Below are 23884 nucleotides of genomic sequence, written 5' to 3' on the forward strand. Positions count from 1 at the left end.
GTTCTTGTAGGTGTTCTGTTCATATTAGGACTCGTCTTGTTCTTGTAGGTGTTCTGTTCATATTAGGACTCGTCTCGTTCTTGTAGGTGTTTGGAGTCTGACTCGTCTCGTTCTTGTAGGTGTTTGGAGTCAGACTCGTCTCGTTCTTGTAGGTGTTTGGAGTCAGACTCGTCTCGTTCTTGTAGGTGTTTGGAGTCAGACTCGTCTCGTTCTTGTAGGTGTTTGGAGTCAGACTCGTCTTGTTCTTGTAGGTGTTTGACTCTGTTTGAAATTGGGATCACTCTCGGACTCAAATTTGACTTAAATTGTTTTATTAATCAATGAATCATATTATCATTATTATTTTAAACTGAATATCTTTGGACTTTTAGTCAGACACATCGAGACCTTTGAAGACCTCACCTCTGTTTCACTATTTCATAATATTTTCTACCAACAATGATCAGTTGATTAATCTTAAATATATATTAAAAGAGAATTGTCCATTAATTGCAACAATGAATGGAAGTGAATTTCATCACTGCAGTCATATTTATCCCTTTGCTTCAGTAACTCACACACAGACACACACCTGTATCAGGTTAACCCCTGCTGATCACAGCCTCGACATCAGCTCTCGTTGTCTTTAACTAGCTGCTGTTTGATACCCTCTCTTCATCTTGGAGCTTTGAAAGTTGACCTGTCTGTCAACTACACACACACACATGCACACACAGAGCTTTAAATATTTGAAGTGGCCCCACACAGGTAACAGCAGGATCGCTGAGCACATTCCTGGTCACGAAGAGAGTTTTTGTGTTTGCGATTGCTTTGATTCCTCGACCAGCAAACTCCTCACAACAGGTGGAGCTGAGTGTGTGTGTGTGCACTACTTAATTGGCCTCTCAGATCACACACTGGGTGTCTCAGCTGAAGAGCTGCACTTATTCCAATATCCCCCAACCCCCCCACCCCGACAGTCTGTTTGTATTTCAGCCGTCAGCTCGGTACTGCACCTGCAGCACGTCGCCTCTGACTGATTCATTGTGAACACAAATTCCTTTAAAGTCCGGGGTTAATCATGAAGATGGGCTCCTCTCGCCATCACAGGTCAATTTGGGTCAGCAGGGGTCAAACAGGTGGAAACAAAGAGGGCCACTGTAGACTAGAGTCCAGGTGGTCCAACGGATACCTGGCGTCAGGAGATATTTGAGTTACTGTTTATTTTAATTCTTCTTCTTCGCCAGGATTTCATTTATCAGAATCAGCTTTATTGCCAAGTAGGTTTACACATAAGAGGAATTTGCTTTGGACAATAAATACAGTATATATAAATATAAAAATATTATTGTTCTGTGTAGTTTCAGCTTAGTAACCAACGTCTGTGTTTTAGTTTTATTCTCTCTGACACTACAATACATGTTAAGGTTTTCTCATTTTAGTGTGTGTAAAAATAAATATTATAAATTTCACTTACGGAAGTAAAGGGATGCCGGTATTAAAATAAAATCATGAAATCAAATTGATTTTTCCATTGAAGGTTATGTTGTAGGACAATTTAAAAAGTTAATGTTTGAAAAAGCATAGTAACTGCCAAAATATATAATTTAACTTTTAAAATTTTTTAATTGCTGAAGGAGAAAGAACAAAAAACATGGTAATTCTTAACAAAGAAAGGTAACTTTATTCACTGATTTTTAGTCACATTATTTATTTTGATTAGTTTCAGTTTCAAAACATTCAGACAGAAAACATTTTTAAAAATGACCTGCACACATTGAAGTTGTACAGTTTCCTCTCTGCTCCATAATAAGATATGTTAGGACCAAAACAATATACACAAACAAATAACATATACCATTATTTACAATAATTGTATTTCTGCAAAACACAGGTTATTGTATATTTAAGACTTTAACGCTGCCGTCTGTGACGAGGCAGCAGCTTCGTTTTCTTTCTGGGATCCAACCTGTGACCTTTTTAAAGCAACTCTCATTCATTTTAAATGATAATGTTCTGAGATCAGCCCCCACAGCTTCGGTATATTTGACTCATTTTAAAACGGATAAACCCCCTCGCTTATCGCTCGCCTCGCCTGCTGTGGAAGAAGGCGGGGCGACGAGGGAAACAAGCACAGTAACATTTAAAGTGTCGGCGTCTCCTCTCACACGGCCTCGACTGTATTTCATCCTCTGCAAATGCTCACAGTAGCCCCGGGGGAGTAAATATTACCAAGGGTTTGCTGTTTAAGACAGAGTAGTGCAGCATTAAGAGGCGCAGAGGTTAGAGGTCACAGAGCTCGCAGCTCGACCACCTTACAAAGAATCCAAGCCTTAAAATCACGATGAAAATAATCCATGTTGATATATTGTTTTGTTCGTCCTCCAAGATTTTCAGTTCACAGTGATATAAAACAGATAAAGCAGCAAACCCTCACATTTAAGAAACCGGAACCAGCTGATTTTTGTGCTCCATAAATAATTCTAAATGATTTACCGTTCATCAAAATAGCAAATTTTCTAGTCAGTACATCAAATGATCTTTTTAGTTCTGCTGTTTTTATTGGCAATATTCCTTTCTTTGTCAGTTTGCTTTTAACGTGAAAATCTGGAGGAAGTGGTGAGTTCAATTGAAAGTAACTTACCAAATATAGTTCAAGGGAAATTGTATTCTAGGGATCTCCCTTTATTTGTTCATGCTAGCCTGTTATTTGAGGCCTTTATTTAAATATTTATGATGTTTTTTATTTAATTAATTAATTATTTAATTCTCGTGTGTTTTAACCTTCTTGTACCAGAGGGGTGAAGTTTAATGTGTCAGGACAGTTTCAAATGTTTGAATAACTACTGCACAACAAGGTCCGATAAGATCTTATTAGGTTGTGTTTTGGTGCAGGAACACTGAAGAAGTTTGTTGCTCTTCTGGCCTCGTTTGTTATGTTGCAAATTTTCTTTCATCCCTTCATCCTATTCAGTGACCCCTCTTACTTCCGCACCAAGCCACTCCCCTCTCTCTTTGACCAATCATCCTCAACGTTGCTGTTTTTGACGCCTGTCTCTCTATTTTCCTTTTCCTGTTCTTTTTCTCTTGTACATGTCGTCCGATTCCTCCGCTCTGTCCTTCCTTCTCCTCTGTTCTGTCTTTCCTTCTGTTCCCCTCGTTGTTCCCTCTTTTCTCTCTTCCTGCCGTCGGGGGATGCAGCCAAACGTAAAGCGTGGAAACTAAATCGTGTTGGTAGTCTTCGGGGCATTTACACCAACAGTCTGCACAACTCAGAAGGTAACAAACTGCTGGGATGGACCTGTGACAGACAGGTGGACCCCCATCAACCCCAACTTGACCCCACCCACTGCAGGGATGGAGCAGCCTGTACTGAAGAAATGTACACGACCCAGTAAGCAGTGATTTGTTGATCGGCAGTGTGAAAAGATGTCATAACATGGAGGTTAAAACTGGGCTACATGTGCTGTAAGAGTTTTTAGACGTCTCCAAGAACCCTCCAAGATATTCGTGAGATCAATTTAAAGGGTCGCATGATTTTTAAAGAGATATTTTAGCTACACAAAAATATTTTGTATTTTATAAAACCTGGTGCGTAGACATAGCTTTGTGTTAGCAAAAGACAAAAAGGTTGGGAACAACTGATTTGAAGGGCATAGACTTGGAAGCGAAGTGGAAGCACTTTTCCTCATTCTGTATTTTCATTCCCAAGTTTTCTTTAAATCATATCCTTGATGTTGCTGAACATAGAAACAGGACTCTCATGGAGGATATTGCACAGGTTCACGTTCTGATCACCAGTTTGAATTATTTCAGCCTTATTTCTGAGAAACGTTTCAGCACAGCGGACACCTATAAATACTATCCATGAGCCTCGGCAGCCTTTGCTATGAAGAGGCCTTACCTCTGACTGGACCTGGTATGCCGCAATCCACAGAGTCGTGGTTAACTTCTTCCAAACGTTTTTATATACACGGGCTTCTCAAACATTTGACTTTTTTTCAAAGAACCACATATTTTCTACTGCAGTTGTTCATCTTATATAGCGTCAAGTGTCAGTCAGGTATAATTTCCAGAACCGTGGGCGTCTGAAATAGAGCAGCTCCTCCTCCTTTCACTGACAATATTTCACCATGTAGTTCACAATGACAAATACACATTTAATTGCTGTTAAAACAATATTACCGAGTAACCTAGAAGTCTAGAAGAACACACGTTTAGCTATATTTAGCCCATTTTTAACTTGGACATCTTTTGACAAAATCAGTGCTTACAGGGGGCTGTCAGTATGTGTCTGGTACACTTGTGTCGTGGAGTCATCTGACCTGTCTGTCATGGCGTCTTTCCCTCCTTGCATCCTTCTGCCCCGCCCTCGTCACCTGTGAGGATACAACCAAACAAACGCACCCTCCGTGGAAGCATGTGTTGTACAGGTGGTGTTGATCGTGACGTCCAGTGAGTGTCGGATGTTGTTCAGATGTACCTTTCGTTTTTATTTAACCTAATTCTTCTTCAAACATACGACTCCACCAGCTTTTAGTGTAATTTCCTTCCATAAAATATCTAATTTGTCGAGTCAAAAGTAAGAGCGACAAAACAGGTGAAATCATCTCCAATCAGTCCTGAATCTGCTCCACGTCACGGCTTCTCCCTCTGCTTCTACATACTTGTTCAAAAAAATAGACCTACTTATTTCTTTTTCAGAGCGACTTCGGAACAATCGGCTGCAATATTTTCCAGGTTATTAATGTTGTAAAAGGCTACGAATAATATGGGGAGTAATGACCTGTGTCGCAAAGCAATACTGTGTGCGGTGACATTTAAGGCTTTTAATTTGTGTTTCCCGAGGCCCCCTTTTGTCTCCCTCACGCCTCCCCTCTCATTGCACCTACCGTCCTGCTTGTCACACACACATTCAACCCCCCCCCCCCCCCCCCCCCCCCCCCCCCCCCCCCACTGGGCCGACTCGACACCTCACACCCCGGATGATAGGTCTGTATGCATGTCCTGCCCCCCCCCCTTTCCTTTTCTGCGTCTTGCAAATGCTGTATATTTGGTTTGTTCTGTTTCTGCTGCTAAAGGTTAGCGGTGTCAGAGTTCACAAATTGCCTCGGCGCCACCTCTCTCTGTGTGAATGTCGCCCACAGTAGCCGAGAGCGGTGGCAGTAATTACCAATACAGCTGGGGTGACTCGCCGTCTGTGTGTTTGTGTGTGTTTGGACTCTCGTGCATACGTTTAGTCCTGTACACAAACTCAGAGGAGAGGCCGAGCAGGTGGAGATGAAGCAAAGACTACAACAGACTATTTGGGTCTGAAAGGATCAAGAAACTTAAAACTTTATCTTTAAAAACACAGAGGACCTTTTCAATCACACTAGCAGCTCTGTGGATTGCAATTAATCTCAATAACTATTGAATGTACTGACACAAAATCTGGCTGAGACGTTCATGTTCCCCTTGGGATGAATTAACTTTTCATCTAGCGCCATCATCAGGTCAAAATACTACGGATTATGCCTAAATACTTGCAAAACTTATTGCCATCATTGCAGTCAGCCTCAGCTGTACTTGTGTTTAGCGCTAGTTAGCTAATGTTAGCATGCTAACACTAAACTAAGATGACATACCTTTTAAACAAGTGAAAGTAAGGTTAAAATCAAGGGCAACTGGACTTGGCTGAAGATGTTTCGCCTCTCATCCAAGGGGCTTCTTCAGCTCTGACTGACTGTGGGGTCGTTTTTCAGGTGATTGGTACCACTTGGTTTGTTAGCGCTCCTGGCACAGAGGTTAAATAGCTGGGATTCCCTAGCAGTCAGTCAGTGAAGTCAAGTGAAGAAGCCCCTTCGGCTGGTAAGCGAAACATCTGCAAGTATCTTCAACCAAGTCCAGTTCCCCTTGATTTTAACCTTCCTTAGATAACTTTGACCTGGATTACTGAGAATCTTCAGCCCCCAGTATTCTCTCTCTTTTAGCTCTGTGTTTGGTCACCTGAGGGGAAATATCTGGCTCTTCAGCCGCTAAATGCTCCACTGTGTTCACCAGCAGGTCTCTTGCTATGTCAAACATAGCTTGTTTGATAATCCTCTGTGGGCCCCTCACTATTCTCATTGTACACAGCCTTTTTTGATCCATTGATAATATACAAATATTGATCGTTACAGCTTTAAATGTCATGTTGGTTTACTGTTCCTGTAGAGTCAGGAGCTGCTGAGTGAAGTACAGACTCAGCTGGGGGGTTCAGAGGGAAACTGGGTTGTGGGAGTGGTCCTTCAGCTGCACAGGCTGATGCCCACCTCATTTTATTCATTAGCCGCTACGGTGCGCTGGGTCAGCGTACAGCATTTAAATCCAGAAACAGCATTTAATTTACACTGCGGAGAAGCAGGGCCTTTCTGGATTGTTGGTTTCCATAATTGTCAAGCAGCCAAACCCTCCTCCCCCTGAAAACAGAGAATCATGGGAATTTAATTATGATGGGATTCTTGCTCTTGACCCTGCAGGGCTCAACCGGCGCTTGATGGGTGGGCTGTCGTTTAGAACGAAGACGCACCCGATGAAGACCCAGGAGCCTCCAAATACACTGAATTATCCCTTTCTGCATTATGTACAGTTTGCCCTTCATTACACATTTTAATATTCAGAGTTTTAAATTCTGGCACGTATCGAACCGCTTACCCTTCAGTGTGGGAGTAGGGAGGCTAGGTGCATTACATAACCGATAGAAAACGTGACTCTTCAGGCAGCAGCAGGTGCTCCTTTCATACTTTGATAGGGAGAGATGATTTTTGGTCACTTGGTTTCTCAGGCATGTGGGACTTTGCAGAATGACACAGTACAAGCCTTTGACAAAGTTCAGTGCAGAGCTGTGGAAGGGGCTTGAGTTGGACATTGTTTTGCAGGATTGCTGAGTTTTGCAAGTTTGTTCTGTTCTTCAGCGTAGGGCTGTGGTTCTCAAACTTTTTCACATCAAGGACCCCTTAATTGACACAAACTAGACCACGGACCCCCAGTTGATTTTGCCATGAGGTCCCACATCTGATAGGATTTTTGCTTTTAGATGTTTTGTTACAGAAAGCTCATGAAACCCATGACCAAAATAGCATTGGCTTTCTGTCATTGGCTTACTTATTGACCCCATCAGGAAATCCTGGAGGTCCCCCAGACCCCACTTTGAGAAGAAAGAATTGACAGCAAGGGTTTGGCTGAGAAGTTGGGGCATATGCTTGAGCAACAACACTCTCAAGTTGTGATTCATATACACCATTATGACCACCACCCTGACCCGTTGAAGCATGGACACCGCTGTGGGTTCTGACAACTTTCTATCAGAACCAGCATCAACTTTTTCATCAGTGTGACCGACAGTAGCTCGTCGGACCAGACCATAGGGGCCAGCCTTGACTCCCCAGTGAGCCTTTGGCCGTCCATGACCCCGTCGCCTGCTCTGATGCTACTGACCCCTGGAGATGCTCGTCTAGCCATCACAGTTTGGCCCTTGTCAAAGTCGCTGAAATCCTTGCTTCTGACAAAATGATCACAATATATCCCACCTTAGTCTTAATGTTATGGCTGATCATTAAACTGTTCTCTTAACTAAAATTAGACACATTTCATTTTAATATACTTCAGAGTTTCCGTTATGAATAAGAGGTTGTCAACAAATATTTGTCATGAGTTTAATTTTCAAAGAAAACTTTTGTTTTGACCTGCATCTTTTTGGAAAACATATTGTTCTGCGTTGGACTAAAGTGCATCAACTAATACGTTCCATTATACTTCGTGGAAAAAATGGAAACTGCATTCAGCTGCAAATTTAGAATAAAAGTCTGGTTTCACCTTGAGCCATTAACCAGCCCCTGTAAACAGTAGTTTTAATTAACATCAACTAATCAGACTCAGCCCATCATAAGCCTGGAGCCCCTAACAGATGAAAATAATCCACCGTTATCTCCAGCAAAGGAAACTTTGGTCAGCAAAGGTGTTTTCAATCTCTTTATCCTGGAAGTGGAAGGTCTACTCAGCCGGTCGTTTGGCCTCGGGGCTCTCCCTTCCATCCTTACCTTGCGTCCTTCCTCTCCTCGGACAAGACCATTGATTATCCAGAGCGGAGCCAGAGGGGAACTTCAGCTCCGGTGCTCTGAGACGCTCCCAATTAGCCAAATGACTGGAGTTGAGGAAGAGCAAATGGTCGTTCCCTCGCGGGCCGGCCGTGACCGCTCTCCGACTGATTAAACCCCTCATCTTTTCGCCGCTTCACTCCCGGCACACGTCATGAAACTGCTGCTTCCAGAAACGCTCGCCTGAAAGTGTCATGACTGATTACCGACCTCCACGCTGAGATCTGCCGACTCCTCGTGCTGTTTTGGATGGGTATGTCTGTAGCCGAGCATTTCTTACAGATATAACCCCTTCACATGCTTTTGTTGAGGGTCAGATACTGAGGAATCCTGGGAATTATCGGCCGTGCTGGAGGCCGTCCTTTGATTAAGTGATTACCCCTGTGTGTCCCCCCCTGCCTCCCCCTCATCTCTTACCTCCTCACTGGGGCTAATTGTAAACAGAAGCTGGTCGTTGTCTGATCTGCTGTGGCGATGATACCGGCTCTCAGCCATGCCCCCGCTTCACCTCCACTTCCCATCCTTTCTGCGGTCTCTAACGGTTTCCAAATGTGCTCAAGTTGAGCAAAACCACACACGAACATCCCTCAGACCTCCGAGAGCCGGCTCGATGCTGAAGCATTTAACGTGTTCACGAACAGTTGCAGAACATCAAACTTCAGACCTACCATCGCTGCTGAATTTCACTGTCTTTTCAAAATGGGACAGTTTATCCTAGAATACAGTAAATCTTTATTCTGAGTCTCCATCAGCTAACAGAGTTGTTGGATAATTTGTAGAAAAACATTTTTACGGCCCATTGTTCATGGTGGCTAAAACCTAAGATGTCACGGAGTGATTGTGAAAAAGTATATAACTATAAGTTGCAGTTTAAAGTTCCCAAAAAGCTAATAAGTGGACCTTGAGTTAAGATTATTTGTTTGTTTTTTAGCCAACAGAGACAAAAAAGGTCTCAGAAGTGCCCAGTAAAGTGAGTCAACTTCATGAGACTGAGCCAACAATAAGTTGATGAACAACGTGAGATACAGTGAAGAGCTCTGCTGCTGTTGATGAGGTCAAGAATGAACTCTCACGCTGTTTTGGGGTTGAAAGCTTTGAAATGTTTCTACAGATACTAGCTTGAACCGTTTCTGTGTATTGATAAGAATTTAGATCGTTTGGTAACAAAGTAGGGCTGCAACTATATATAACTTCTTAAGATATACATGAGTATTATTTTAGGTTAATTAGTGTCAAGAAATGTCAGATAATGAAAGTGTCACAATGTCCCATGGCCTTGTGTTTTGTCGTCAGACGTTGTTTTGCCCGACCAACAGTCGAGTCCAGATTAGGACTGAGAGCAATAGTCGATTAACCGGAAATGAATTGCCAACTTTAGTGATGAGTGTTTAATCACTTAGGTTATTTATCAGGGACAAACATCACATTACACATCTTGGTTCCAGTTTTCCAGTGGTGCGGATGATTTCTGATGCTTTTCTCTGTATTAAACCATAAGAAATGGAATATATACTTGGGTTCATCTTGCGCTCTGAAAAATTGTGATAGGGCTAAACATTTAATTCTCAGATTAATCAATCGATGAAAGAATTGTTAGATGCAGAGAAAGCAAAATACTTACTAGCCAACTGTTGATATATTAATCGACCGATCATTATTAGAAAGTACTTCCCAGTTCATCTGACAGCGTGGAGAATGGTGTGTTTTTAGCAGTTTGTCACTTTGGATGCAAACATTTTACTTTTTGAAGTCAAAAGAAACTTGAGACTCTGATTTAAAAGGCATCTTTGATGTAGTATTTTGAGATATACTGTGTGTTGGGTGTATAATGGTGCTATTGAGTGAACTGTACCTTTTTATGCAGACATACAACTGCTTCAAAGAAGCCGAGGACTTTTAATCTCTTCTACAGTCGTATACAAACACACACATGCACACACACTCAGTCTAATTGACTCCTGATTGTCCCATTAACCTCTGAGGGGGTTCTGGGTAATAGATCCATATGTCCCCCTCCAGCAGGCCTTGATTGTAATGACTGACCTTTCCCACTGACATGTCATCAACGGGGGGGGGGCCTCTCTGGGGCCCTCAGGGGGCTGGAGTGGAGGAGAGGGCACAGGGCCTCATAATTTAGGCGACATCCTGGCTTCAGTGGGCGGGGTCAAGTAGGTCACCAGTGGCCGTAACAGGTGTCCCTCAGTCAGAGAGCTTCGTACGAATGAAAAGACATGTTTCTGCTAAATATCACAGTTCACACGTGGACAGAGCTGCTTCTGTCTGGGAGATTGATTGATGATTTGAATTATTCACTGATTCAAAGATTATACGTCAGATTGTTTGAATGTGACTAGTTGGAGCAGGCCTCAATTTTTCTAGGTGTGTTCCTGGTATGTGGAGCATAAAGTGTAATTATAAGACAGAGATTTGGTTTGTGGTCTTTAATATTATACTGACATGGCGCCAGTATAATCTTTATTTACCTGGAAGAAATTATGGAAATTTCAGGACATCAAGGGGGCAAAGGGGAAGGAAGGAGCATTTAGGAAAAGGGTGATTCCTCTAGTAAATGGAGACGGTTTGGTTTCACATGAACAGACCTTTGGTACTAAAATATTTCAGCCATTTTGAAATCACAAAGACATCGAGCTCCTCGTCTGTCTCTGGATAAGAGCGAGAACCAAGCGGCCGAGGTGGAACGCGGCTGGATGCTTTGCGTCCGATGTTCCTGTATTAAATCTCGTTTGTTTGTTTGTTTTTATCTCTCTCACCAACAGAACAAGAGGAGAACTTTGAGTTCACCATCGTGTCGTTGACGGGGCAGACGTGGCATTTCGAAGCCACTTCGTACGAGGAGCGAGACGCCTGGGTGCAGGTCATCGAGAGCCAGATCCTGGCCAGCCTGCAGTCCTGTGAGAGCAGCAAGAACAAGGTGAAGTCCGCTCTACGGTTCCCAACAGTCCTGAATCATCTAAAGTCCCGGTTTTAGAGTTAGTGTTATAAAGAGCTCTGCTGATGTGGAAATATACTAGTCAGGGAACCTTTTAGACGGGTTATGAGAGTTTGTTTAAAAACACACATTAAGGATTTGGTGATAGGGTCAGGAGATGTCTCGGTTAAAACTTGGCTGAATGTGGTTAAAATGTTAAAACTTTGAGACATTTATGTTCATAAAACTGATGTTTCAGCAGCATTTAAATGTGTTCAAGACCTGCTTCACTTCACTCGGTAAACCTCTGTTTAAAATAACCGAGAAAACTTAAATAAAAGTTAACCTTGTAAGTATTAAATCTTAACTCAAGGTGCACTTACTAGTGTTTTCTTGGACTTTTAGCTGCTAATGGGGCCGTTCACACCACTTAAAACAGGGACTTATCTTGACCCTGAACAGTATTTTGACAAAAACATCTGAACTTAAGGTTAACTTGTTAACTTCTGGGGCTTTCAACCCGATCTCACAGTCTTCATCAGCAAAAGGCCTCAGTTGTTATACCACCTAAAACTTGAGTCTGAAAGTTCGTCCTTAACCTCGTGAATAATAATTTGATTTAAACTACTGATTCAAGGTCCACTTACTACGTGTAGCTTTTATCAAAGCTTTTAATTGCCTTTAATCGTTAAAATAAGTTTTAGTTTTAAGTTTTCATCAAGGCTCAAATTAATTCATCACGAATGAAATGTTTTATGGCAATTTTGTTTTTAATATAAACTGTGCACAGTATATACTATCTATACAGACAGAGTAAAATTAAATTAAGAAATAAATATGCACATGTGGAACAAATGGAGGTGTAAGTTATAAATTATGTCATTTAGGGCTGCAGCTGATGATTATTTTCTCGATTAGTTGTTTGGTGAAGATGGTAAAAAATGTCCCTCAGTGTTTCCCTTATATGATGTTCTCAGATGTCTTGTTTTGTCCACAACCCACAATATATTCAGTTTACTGTCACAGAGGGGGAAAGAAAACAGAAAATATTCACATTTAAGAAGCTGGATTTAGAGAATTTTGACTTTTGTTTCTTAAAATTACTTAAAACAACTTTAAAAAGTGCTTGGTTAACAACTAATCAATTAGTCACTGCAGCTCTAATGTAATTATTAAAAGGTAAGGACAGAAATGTGTGCGTGCGTTACATTTAGACAACTATAAAAAAACGTGTTACGAATTATAAACTGTATGAAACGGTGCATCAAACTAACTAAAGTATCCGATATGATACAAACAGCAGGAATAGGACCACACACACACACACACACACACACACACACACACACACACACACACACACTGGTTCTCACTATTACCTGCTTCCACACAAACACACTTTCATTCACATAATTACAAAATAGCAATTACTGTACCTCAGCTTCGGCCTCGGCGCTGCCATTTTCCACCTGCACATGCAGCAGGCGGCTCCGTGTTTACGCCTCAGGCTCTCAACCTTTTATTGCCCCCCCATCACCACTGCCGCCCCCCCCCCCCCCCCCCCCCTCCCCCACTGCCGCCAAGTCCATTTGTTTGCTGTGTTATTCCTTAATTTCCACGACATCTGTGGGTTCAGCCTGAAACAGCAGCGGCTGTTCGGGGTCTGTTCTCACCTGTATGTGGCTCAGAGAGCAGGGCTGCACGTGTTTGTGTTTGTTTGTTTATTTACAGCAGAATCATCCGATCTTAAACTATCTCTAATCTTCTTCTCAGATTTGAGCGTGAGCAGGAAAAGATTTGGGAGGCAGCGCGACAGAAATCATGACAATAATCTGCGTTTTGTGTCCTTTTATGTGATTAATATTAACATTAAAGGTTTTGTTACCTGTTACAGGCACAGCTGATTATCTGATTAATCAAACAATTTAGGGGCCACAAGTAACAATTATTTAGATTATTGATCAATCTGCACATTATTTTCTCACATAAATGATTCATTGTTTAGTTTATGAAGAAATGTTCTTAATTAACTTAAACAATTATTAGATTATCAAGATTTCTGTCAGTGAACTTGCTCTAAGAAAACTCTGATAATCTATTGGCATTTATTAAAAAAACAGTCTTACTGTTACTTTGTACTTTTGTCGACTTAACGTCTGAACCTTTCGGTCTCGCCTCATTGAAGAAACCCGTCACCTTGGGCTCTGCTCCCTACGTGGACGGCAGTCCAAATCAGTTCGACCTGAGTTGAGTTTGTGTTTTTGCTCCTGCAGTCTCGTCTGACCAGCCAGACGGAGGCCATGGCTCTGCAGTCCATCAGGAGTATTCGAGGAAACGGCCGCTGTGCCGACTGTGAAGCCCAGAGTGAGTACACAACGTTTACAGTCTCTAACGTATCGCGGAGCTACCTCCTGCTGTCGGATTAACACGTTTTTTTTTGTTTGAAAAGAGTTGAAATGTACCCACAACTTCTTTATGGGATGTGTTTGTTAAATGTTCTCCTCTCGCCTCCCTCTCCGCTCATCCAGACCCGGACTGGGCGAGTCTGAACCTCGGGGCCCTGATCTGCATCGAGTGCTCGGGCATCCACAGGAACCTGGGCACCCACCTCTCCAGGGTTCGCTCTCTGGACCTGGACGAGTGGCCGCTGGAGCTCATCAAGGTCATGTCGGCCATCGGCAACGAGCTCGCCAACAGCGTGTGGGAGGCCAACGCGCAGGGACGCCTCAAACCTGGGCCGGACGCCAGCAGGTAGGAAACACACACCCAGGACTTTTTTTTGTTTGTATTATGTGGGATTTTAGTTTCACTGTGAGGTTGGAGTCCTGTTGATGGTAGTATTCTTGATTTATGTTGGTGTTTCACAAAGAAAGGAGCACAAATTCAGACCAAACTACAACCAACTACAGCCTGTGTCTGTCTGTCTGTCTGTGTTGGCAGGCGTCGTTCCAGGAAATGTTTGGCATTTGTATATGAACAATATAATAGCCGAGTCAAATAGCCGCCTACTGCGTTTACTGGCCTGGTCTCCATTAGACGCCTGGCCTTTGGATGTATAAAACCGCTTTAGCTGCTTCTAAGCTGCTTAGATCGTTAATACAAATATTAATGTTTAAACATATGATCAATATGTCAGTATGAACATGCTACATACCGTTAGATCGTTAAGATTCTAGTCGTTCAGTTCATTTAACGGAAACAACGAGCCCCAAATAGATTTACCGATGTAACCGGCCCGGAACAAGAGATGAGGCTGAATGTGTCCGTTGATTATTTATCTTCCTTTAGTCTGGAAGGGTCCACCGATCAAAAGAATCAGCTTGTGAATCCTGTCAGGTGAAGTCCATCGCTCTCTGTCTGCTACCGTCTGCCACGCTTCTCTCATCCTGCACCCTGCTGCTGTTCTCGTTACGTTGCTGCCTTCAAAATAAAAGCACAAAAGCCGTCTGTCGGAGCTAGATCAAATGAATGATGTGTATTTGATATTATTTGATGATTTTTAAACAAGTAATATTCATACTGATTGAAAGAAATAAACTGTTTCATAGTCGCCTATTTCAGTTTTTGTGCAAAAGGAATTAAAGGCCTGCCCCAAATATAGGCAGGGTCAATTCAGTGATTTTAGCAGATAAAAGCCTGGCTATTAATCAAAGTTTTACCGGAGTTACAATCCATCACTGACCTCTCAGAGTGTGTGTGTGTGTCAGTGCAGTGCGGGCAGCTACAGAGAGGGGGCAGTATTTCAGTGTTACAGACTCACCAGGGTTCACGCTGGATGTGTTGGATATTGACAGAAAATGCCTACAAACCCCTGTTTCTGTTTCTGTGTGTGTGTGTGTGTGTGTGTGTGTGTGTGTGTGTGGACTACGGGGGATAGTAACAAATCGGTGAACTTTAGCGTGACGTCGGTGTTGATCAGTGCGTGTACCTGTGCGCGCGCGTGTGTGTGTTGACGTGTGCGTGGTGTGTAATTATCGGCCGTTGCAGCTTTGGGAAGCCAGCAGCCATCATAACAAATTAGAGCTGACTGCCATCCGCATAAAGATCGACTTCCCCGTCCACCCCCCTCCACTCACCCCCCCGACGCTCATTAGTCAACAGAAGCACCTTATAATTACTCCCCACATGACCTCCCCCCAACACACACACACACACACACACACACAGTGTATACAGATATGCTCACAAACACACACATTTTCACCCTACTATACACAATAAATACATGTAAATAAAAACTATTTATACTACATATACACGCTAGTGATGGAAGCAGGTCTCACAGCCTTTTACTAATGTAGTACTAGTAGTAACACACACAGTATAAAGTACTGCTAGTTAAATATGAGGGGGGAAAGATATCCAAGAGGAGCACAATGACCATTAAAGTCTGATACTGGCTTTCCATGCAAGTTATATAAATACTGGATATAAATAAATAAAAATATATAAAACAACAAGATGTTGGTGGACAAATTAGTGTATTTATTGTGGGTGTCTGGAAATTTGCTCTCTCACCCTGAGAGATATGATGAAACAACACACAGCGACAATACCCGCGGTGCCTGTACATGTTGCACATATCTCGTGATTTTGTGCGTTTGAAGTGCACGTTGCGGCACAATGAGCTGCTCAGGTGGCACGTGACCAAACACAAACACACGCAAATGCGTATTCAACAGTAACACATGCAGGCAAAGTGCTGGCTGCCGTCACACACTGCAAAAAAAAAAAAAAACCCACACCCATCCACACTGATGCAGACACACACACTGTGAGCGATCTTTGAGTATCGACGTGCCATTAGCCCTCCTCCGTCAGAGCACTAATGCTTTTATTGTTGCTCATGTTCCTATTTATTTATGAATCTGAAGCATGTTTCCCCCTCAAGAGATTAGAGAAGGAGGTCAATATTATCTCAATTAACCCGCGACGCTCCACTGCAGCTCCATCTCTCCCCCCCCCCCCGCTCTCTCTCTGCCCTGTCGATAGTATTTATCAGTCCATTCCTTAAGTGGCTCGCTGTTTGTCGTTTCCCCTCCATAAATCCCTCCTTTCTCCGTTTCCTCCATCATTTCTCTCCGTCTCTTTCCACCTCTGTCTTCTTTTCTTTGTGGTGTTCTCCAGCCATCTCTCTCCAAATGTCTTTTCGGTATCTTCCCGTTCAGGGCGTTTGTAATGCACAGACAAAAACAGAAAAGACAAGATAAACACTGATTGAAACAGTTATATTTTAAATTCTTGTTCTTCTTCTGTGGTAGAAAAAACAGGAATTTCCTGTTGCTACTCACTATAACAGGCCTCCCCTCCACAAAACAAGGTCAAAAAGATGAAGAGTGGAGGTGTTACGTTTAAAATGTGTCTCTGTTGATTAATTAGTCAAATATTTATCGAAAATGTACTATGGAATAATTGCAGTGCAAGTGCAATATTTGTTAAAGGTGATATGTGAGTCAAAATACTATTTTAAATAAAATATTGTCGTGCTGATTTAAAAAAACATCTTTGTTTGGTACAAATCCTTGCAAAAATCACACCATGATCATTTAAATATGTTTATTAATGAGAATAATTATGTAAAAATGATCATTCCCAGTTGCAATATATATAATATAATCGCAATATGATATTTTTTCTAAATCGTTCAGCCCTACTGTTGATTCTTTCCCAACAATGATTAAACGTTGTACGATAGACAAAACGTGTTCTTCCTTCCAAAGTTTGACCAATGAAATAACTGTCTGTTAATGACATCACTGGATCTCAACATCCCACATCTTATTTTTGCAGGAAAGAAAACAAAATACAAAGACATGAACGACGTTTTGCATCGTAATTCTGGCTTAGACGAGATGTGCTACGGATTTTAAGGCAGAAGCAGCAATAAAAACGTCCTGCTGCTCCAGTAATGACGTAATCTCGTCTCCTGACTTCAAAAGTTTCAGAAATGTGTTTAAAACTTGAACGGAAGGATAACTTCTTGTTCTTTCCCTCCTCGCCTTTCATCCGCACCTGCCCGTGCATCTCGCCGCCCGCCTTGAGAGGAAGGCGTGGAGGTTTTATGACATCTTTATGGAGCGCCAGTGACGGCGTATGAAATGATATGTAGGAGCTCTGTCACCGAGGTTACATTCACTCAACGCTCGCTGCTCCTCTTAAATTACAACCCGCGAGACGTCAACAAGCACTAAAACATATGAGGGTTTAATACAGTTAAATACATGGAAGTGCTGATTAATAGAGACAAATATTATCATTTGTCGCTCTTTAAATGTTTTTAAAAGAAAAGTGTCACCTATATTTTAGATTTTTGTTGAAATCCAGACTCTTAATCACGTGTGTGAGGTTCTTTGCTAAATATGTTATAAAATGTGTTTCGTTCATGCAAAGTTTTAAAATACCCTCCCAACAAAAAATGCAGCAGACTATCTGAAGTAAATGTTACTTAACCACGAATGTCACTGTCATCTCTTCCACTTTCACAATAAAGGCCTACCTCTGCCTTCACATTTAAATGCCTTTATTATGAAGCTCACACAGGAAGTGATACATAAAACTAATCTGGATCTCTTAGGCTTAAACCTGATGTGTGCCTGGTTTCTTTTTATTTCTACTGTTTATTTCTAATAAAACCAAAAACAAATCATATGCATTTATACATATATAATCCTACAGGACAAACAGTACGTTAATATCCTATTTCCTGTATGTTTATTTGTGGAAAATTGCATTTGCTTTAATAATTTAGCTGTTTAAATTCCTCTCTGTTATACATCACATGTTGTATTATGTGCGATATCAGTTTAAATATCCAAAATCAAGCCCTTATTCGCACAGATAATTTCAATTCCTCCACCTCGAAGTGACTGAGAAGCGCAGAGACAGAAACCTGTGTGGAAAAAAAGAGGGAAAAGATGAGGGATAGGTTGAGGTATGGGAAAAGGCCGGAGGAGGCTTTGTCCAGGCAGCAGGAGGGATGGGAGTGGGAGGGAGGGGGTGCTGATGGATGGAAAAATGCCTTCCCCTCGTGGTCTCTCAAGTGAGTAATAGAGGCCGAAATTTCATTTTGCAAGTGGCTGATTTAATGATCCAAAGGGTAATTAATGGCCTGATTATCTTAATGTTAAATATGGCCAGCAGCAATTACGCTGACCTCCTGTCTGTCAAGGTCTGGCCCCCCACTCCGCCTCCCAATTAGGTCCTGTTTGGAGGTTTGGAGGGGGGGGGGGGATAGATGGAGGAAGGGAGGAGGAGAAGGAGGGAGGAAAACTAGGGGAATAGGAGGCGAAAGAAAGGGATGGATAGGAGGAAGAGGGAGATGGAAAGAAGAAGTGGAGAACGAGGGAGGAGGAGGAGGAGGATAGGGAATTGGATGGAAGAAAGGAAAACAGAAGAGGGAGGCATAGATGGAAAATGACATTTAGGGAGCAGAAAATAAAGAAGGGAACAAAAGAAATGGATAGAAGACTGGAAGAGGAGGCAGAAATGTGAAGGAATGGATGTGAAGAGACTGGGACGGACGGATGGAGCCAGGAAGAGGAGGTGGAGGGAGGTGCACTAGTATGGCCATCGGTATTAAACACCTCCATTTCTTTGCCCCCTCCCCTCCCCTGTCGACTTCCCAGTCGGACCGGAGGGAGGAATTATGTTCGGAGATATCGCACCTCGCCTCCACGGCGGCGCCCCTCGCCCAATGAGATATGTGACAGGGCCGAGCCCCGCCATCTCCAACTGTTGTCATCATCTCTTTATCTTCGCCTTTCCCTCTCGTTTCACTCCCCCGTTCATCCTCCTCCCCGTACGTCTGCCCACAGCGACGGCCGGTCCAGGTCTCATTAACGTCAGCGAGTCTCGGAGAGGACGAGGAGGGGATACTGTCGCCGCTAATCGTTTTAGGGCTGGAGCTCACTGCTGCAAATACAACGTCGTGCCTCGCCTGGTCAGCACTACAATGCCTCATTATGAAGGGAGATACTTGTTGACATGCGTCGCTCGCAGTGGTGAAAAGGGACTAAGCTGTGAAGCTCGGAGGGTGGTTACAGTGTGGATGAACACCAACTGTGCCAGCTCTGCTGCGCCAGAGGGATCCTGTTAGAAGTATTTTTCTCCCTGGTACAAACCACAAAAAGACTCAGCCATCCTCTAAACGTTCCCATTAACCTCTGGCTGCCTGCGGTCAGCCGTCATCACCTCAGCTGGCATGCTCGCCCGGTGCCACGCCCCAGCTGATGCCACCGCTGAAGGGGCTGCTACATTTGGGCGCGCTGCCCATCGCGGAGCACCCACAGGCGCTCAGTGGCTCGGCCAGCGCTGCTGCAGCACCCTTCGTCCTGAGTTCTTGGCACCGCGGCTCATTGTTTTAATTATCTGTCGAGTGGCGCATCAACACCAGCACCCAGGGCCTACTCAGGCTCTGTTTGACGCAGCGTGTTAGTAGGCCTGACCACACAGTAAGTGACAGCGCTGCTAATCCGGCCTCCTGGCCACCGGACTGAGGAGGTGGTTGGCGGCCATGTGCCTCCGTCCCCTGGGCCTCCTGTGTCCTCGCACTCCCACTCGTCCCTCGTGCCAACCACTGACCTTTGTCAGTCTGTCGCAGAGGGTCAGCATCTTTGCCTGTTTGGGTTTACACACTCATCTGTGCAAGTCCGCAGTCTCTGTCCATTATTTTGTTGCATTTTTTACTCTCTGCTTGGGTTAAAATTAAGAGCCAAAAGCCATCCAGTCCTTCCACCTCCGAGAAACACTTGTGATATAGAAAAGAAATGGAATTTGACAGACTTGCTGTCATTGGAGGTTTATTTCCATTATTTATTGGCAGGTCAAGTAACAAGAACCCAGAAAACAAGTTTTCCTGAATATATTTCCGTTCATGGATACAGTTGTAGACCGCCAAACGGCTGGTTAATGGCAGGTTTTAGCCTCAGTCCACATCTGTCAGTCACCGTCCACGTCTCAGATTTTTTCGTAACGGTGTTGTGCTCATTGAAGGCTGTGGACCTGAGGCCAGTCAACGCTTTAAAGGCAGGATTAAGAATTAGAAAAGTGGCAAGAAAATTGTCATTAAAATGTCAAAAAGCATGAATGAGATCAGTGTAGTTTAAAAGGTTTTTGTCAGCCTTCTTACAGAAAACTAATAAATCTACAGATTTCTGTTTTCACGTGGAAGTTCTGCTTCTTTGGGAACAAGTGCAACATCTGTGACTGACGTCAACAGCATGGATACAGCGGTGGCTGCTGATTGGTTAAAGTAAAATAGCTCGTCTTATCAAACAGAAAGCGGCAAACATGAACACAATGTTTTCACTTGCATCCTAAAATTAAATGGTTTTATCTCAGAAACGTCACAAACAGAAAACCTGTCGGTGGAACATTGAATCTGTTGGAGGTGGTGACTTTAGTCTTAATGTTGAGATCAGTGTGCAGCGTGAACAATAGGAGGGGGTAGAGAGATGGAGGCACCGGGGCACACCTTAATTAGACAGCAGAGAAATGAGCAGGAATCGTGGCGGCTAAAGGATGAGCGTGCAGGGCTACGTTTCGCAGCGCCGCCGCCACCACCTCACCACCACACACTTAACAGCGGGCCCCACATGACGAATGCTTGGCCGGTAATAATTCAGCAGCAGGTCTGTCGGCGCTGGGAGCCAGGAGAGGGGAAAGAATAAGGGCCCTTTATGGGAACAGATTAGTCTTGTTCCCCCCTAAGAAAAGGCCAGCGCTAACAGATTTAAAATTAGACCGGGGGCTTTTAATCTGGGCCGGGGTGCAGGTGTGGCGGCTGCCCCGACACGGCAGCGGGATTGGGCTCAGGGGACCAGATGGGGCGACCGGGAGAAGGAGGCGGGCAAGAGGCCCGCATCACAAGATAATTGCCCCCCAGGGTCAGAGGCAATGGTGGGGGGAAGGAGGAGGCAGCCCATCCTCGCACCCCATAAAACCCAAACTCCTATCAGTCAAACACACACACCCCTCCCCTCCTGATTCTGTGATCATAGCACAGAGTGGACTGGTGTGATTGGAGATGGACACATGCCACATCAGAGTCTGCTGCACATCAGGGAGGAAATGTCGTTAGTCACAGACACAGAGGAATTAAAGTCATGTTCGCCGTTTTTAATTACACACACACAGTTATCTTTAGCCTCCCTACAGTACCTTTTGTATTTATTTGTATTCAGTATTCCAGTTCATACATATCTAACAAACAACAACACATTCGCGTTAGGCTCCCTGGGCTTTGGGTTATGTTGTACAGCGTGGCCTGTGCTGTAAAATCTTATTTTTGTAGTTCTGGTATGATGATATTGTAAATAATGCTTGAGACCAAGTAACATGGCGACATAACTAAAAAGAACAAGGGATAGCAGGGTGCTGTTGGGTTTTCACCAAGATTAGGAAGTCGTAGTAGTTGAATTATCTGATACGCATAGACTAATAAAACGTTACCCTTTCTTTTTAGAAGTACAAAGTGTATTGAGTTTGTATTTCAAGAGAGGTTGAACAGCTGAAAAGAAGTCATGACGGGTCAAGAAACTGAGTAAGCCTGAAATGTCTGTATTAAATCCTCATTATCTGAAACAACTCTTTTTTTTTATACAACGTGATTCTGTGTTGCGGTCGATGTTTACAACAGATAGATTGTGTAAAAATGTAATAGTTGGCCTTTGTTTTCTCTTCTGAAAACGTTTGGCAGGTTTGTTTCCAACCTGTCTGCTCGTGTTTCTTGACCCGTCAGGCTTCTTTTTAGTGGTGTCACCATGTTCGCAGATCTCACAGTGTCACTTTTAATGACACACATCAAATCACAACAAGATGAGATGAACGTTTTGAAGTTGAAGCCAATTTATGAGAATAAAAGAACTACGGAAACGTCACCAGCGTCAGAACCAGGTTGAGAATTAAGGTTTGAGGCCCGGGTTTCATTGACCTGGTTCACACAGTCCACCGTGTTTCAAAATAAATGGCGTCATTTTCTGTATAAATGCCAATGATTTTCCCACGAGGTCCCGGCTCCTGCTGTATGTGTTTGTGTGCAAGTGTCTACTCGTGTGTGTGTGTGTATCTGTGTGTTTTCTGGCTGCGATCCAGCGTGTGCAGATCGAGCCGAGCTCCGTTTCATCTGCGTCGGTTAACTAGCTGATCCCGCCTGCCATCATCTCTCCGCCATTATCTACAGCCCCTGCTGATACGAGCCGGCCCCACGGCCTGCATCTTAAACAGCACACACACAGGAAGAGCCTCCTGACAGGCAGGGCCACCGCAAACGTTGAAAAATAATTGGCCCCTACATTCTAATTCATCTGTAAAAGGGAGGCCTTGATTAAATTAGTCCTAATAGACATTATTTTGTACATGACTGCCTCGCCGCTGCCCGTAACCGCGTCCCCCAACTCGCCTAACAAGCCCTCCAATGTACTATTGACATTAAGCCGGCTGACACGAGCCAATCACCGGGCCATTCATCGTTTGTCATCACGGCGAGGTTATGCTAATGCGGGCTAAAAGCACAAACTAAATGCACATTCTTTATGCCTGAGTCATCAGATTAACCTCGCCATCCTCTCCCCCCTCCCCTCCCTTATTTTAATAATGAAGAAATAAATAACGCTCTCTACATGCGTGACTCTGTGCGTCCTCTCCCGCTCGCCGGCCTCGCTCTGCTCCTGCCCGCCGTAAGCCAGCGGGGGCCGGCTCCTGGAGCAGAAATGAATCTGTAAGTCGACGGTAAGAGCCTCACCCCCCTCACCCTCCTCACCCTCCTCACCCCCACCCTTTGGCTAATTGGCTCAGTCGGCAAATTGCTCATACAATAAAGAAAAGGGAGAAAGGGGGTGGAAGAACTCGACGACAGAGTTCTCCTCGTGTTTGTGGGTAATGTGTTTGGATTGAATGGGTTCACTGCGAGCCGCGGCCGGCTGGTAAACATTTAAAACCTTCAGCCGCAGAGAGACACTTCACTTAAGGAACGTTGTTCTCTTTTATTTGGGAGTTCTGCTAATTCACCCAGCGTGTTTACAGCTTTGAAATGAGCTGAGAAGGAAAGCGTTTGTCTCTGTGATGTTTACTTCGCTCCTCGGCCCCCCGGTCGTATTTAATGCTGCAGAAACAAGAGGGCAGCCTTGAAAAGATGAACGTCTAGAGTCAAAGAAAGAGGCGGATGTTTGTTTAAAAGCTAATTCAGCTGAAAGCAAACAAGGTCAGTGTCTGAGAAAAATACTTGGTATATTGAAAACGTTTGATGATATTCACTAAAATAAAATATACCAGGCTTTGTCAGAGATAAAACGATAAACTCCTGGACTTATTGCCATCGTTGTTCCTGGTACCAGAACAATGTACAGTACCAAGAAAACCCAACAATATTCTCAGTTTATAGCAGTAAATGTTGGTACAAGAGCAAACAGATAACACAAGACAAACAACTGCTTGACATTCTTTGCGATTGACAAGCCAGCAAACACAAACCATATAACCCATAACCAGTTTATAGATAACAGGCGGACAGAGCAAGAGTAAAGAAACAAAATCGAATTAATCCATCAGTGTTAACTCGAGTTAATGTTCATGTACGGGGTGTTCAGGAACAAATACCGTTTCGTCAATCAGCAGCAGACTTTTGATTGTCGATCAAACACTTAATTAAAACTCAATTTTTTCTCTGGTTCCAGCTTCTCCTATCTGAGAATTTGTCGCTTTTTCCTGTCTTATATCACAGTAAACTGAATATCTTTGAGTGTTGGACTGTTGGTCAGACAAATAAGATGTTTAAAGACTGAATTGGTGGATTAATTGAAAATACTAGTTAGTTGCAGCCAACTTTTTTTTGTATTATGTGCTTGAGGTAGTGCTGGACAGT

General features: G+C 43.4%; 1 protein-coding gene across 3 annotated transcripts in view; it reads left to right on the top strand.

Annotated features, from left to right (window-relative positions):
* agap1 (ArfGAP with GTPase domain, ankyrin repeat and PH domain 1) overlaps nucleotides 1-23884 on the top strand; it is a 171602-nt gene that overhangs the window by 132479 nt on the left and 15239 nt on the right. For all 3 annotated transcript variants that reach the window (XM_046049966.1, XM_046049972.1, XM_046049963.1), the window contains 3 exons: nucleotides 10874-11028; nucleotides 13299-13389; nucleotides 13554-13776. In XM_046049966.1, coding sequence (XP_045905922.1) covers nucleotides 10874-11028; nucleotides 13299-13389; nucleotides 13554-13776 — 469 coding nt within the window. The remainder of the gene's footprint in view (nucleotides 1-10873; nucleotides 11029-13298; nucleotides 13390-13553; nucleotides 13777-23884) is intronic.

Source organism: Micropterus dolomieu, linkage group LG01, assembly GCF_021292245.1.
Source record: "Micropterus dolomieu isolate WLL.071019.BEF.003 ecotype Adirondacks linkage group LG01, ASM2129224v1, whole genome shotgun sequence".
In the NCBI taxonomy this organism is placed as follows: Eukaryota; Metazoa; Chordata; class Actinopteri; order Centrarchiformes; family Centrarchidae; genus Micropterus; species Micropterus dolomieu.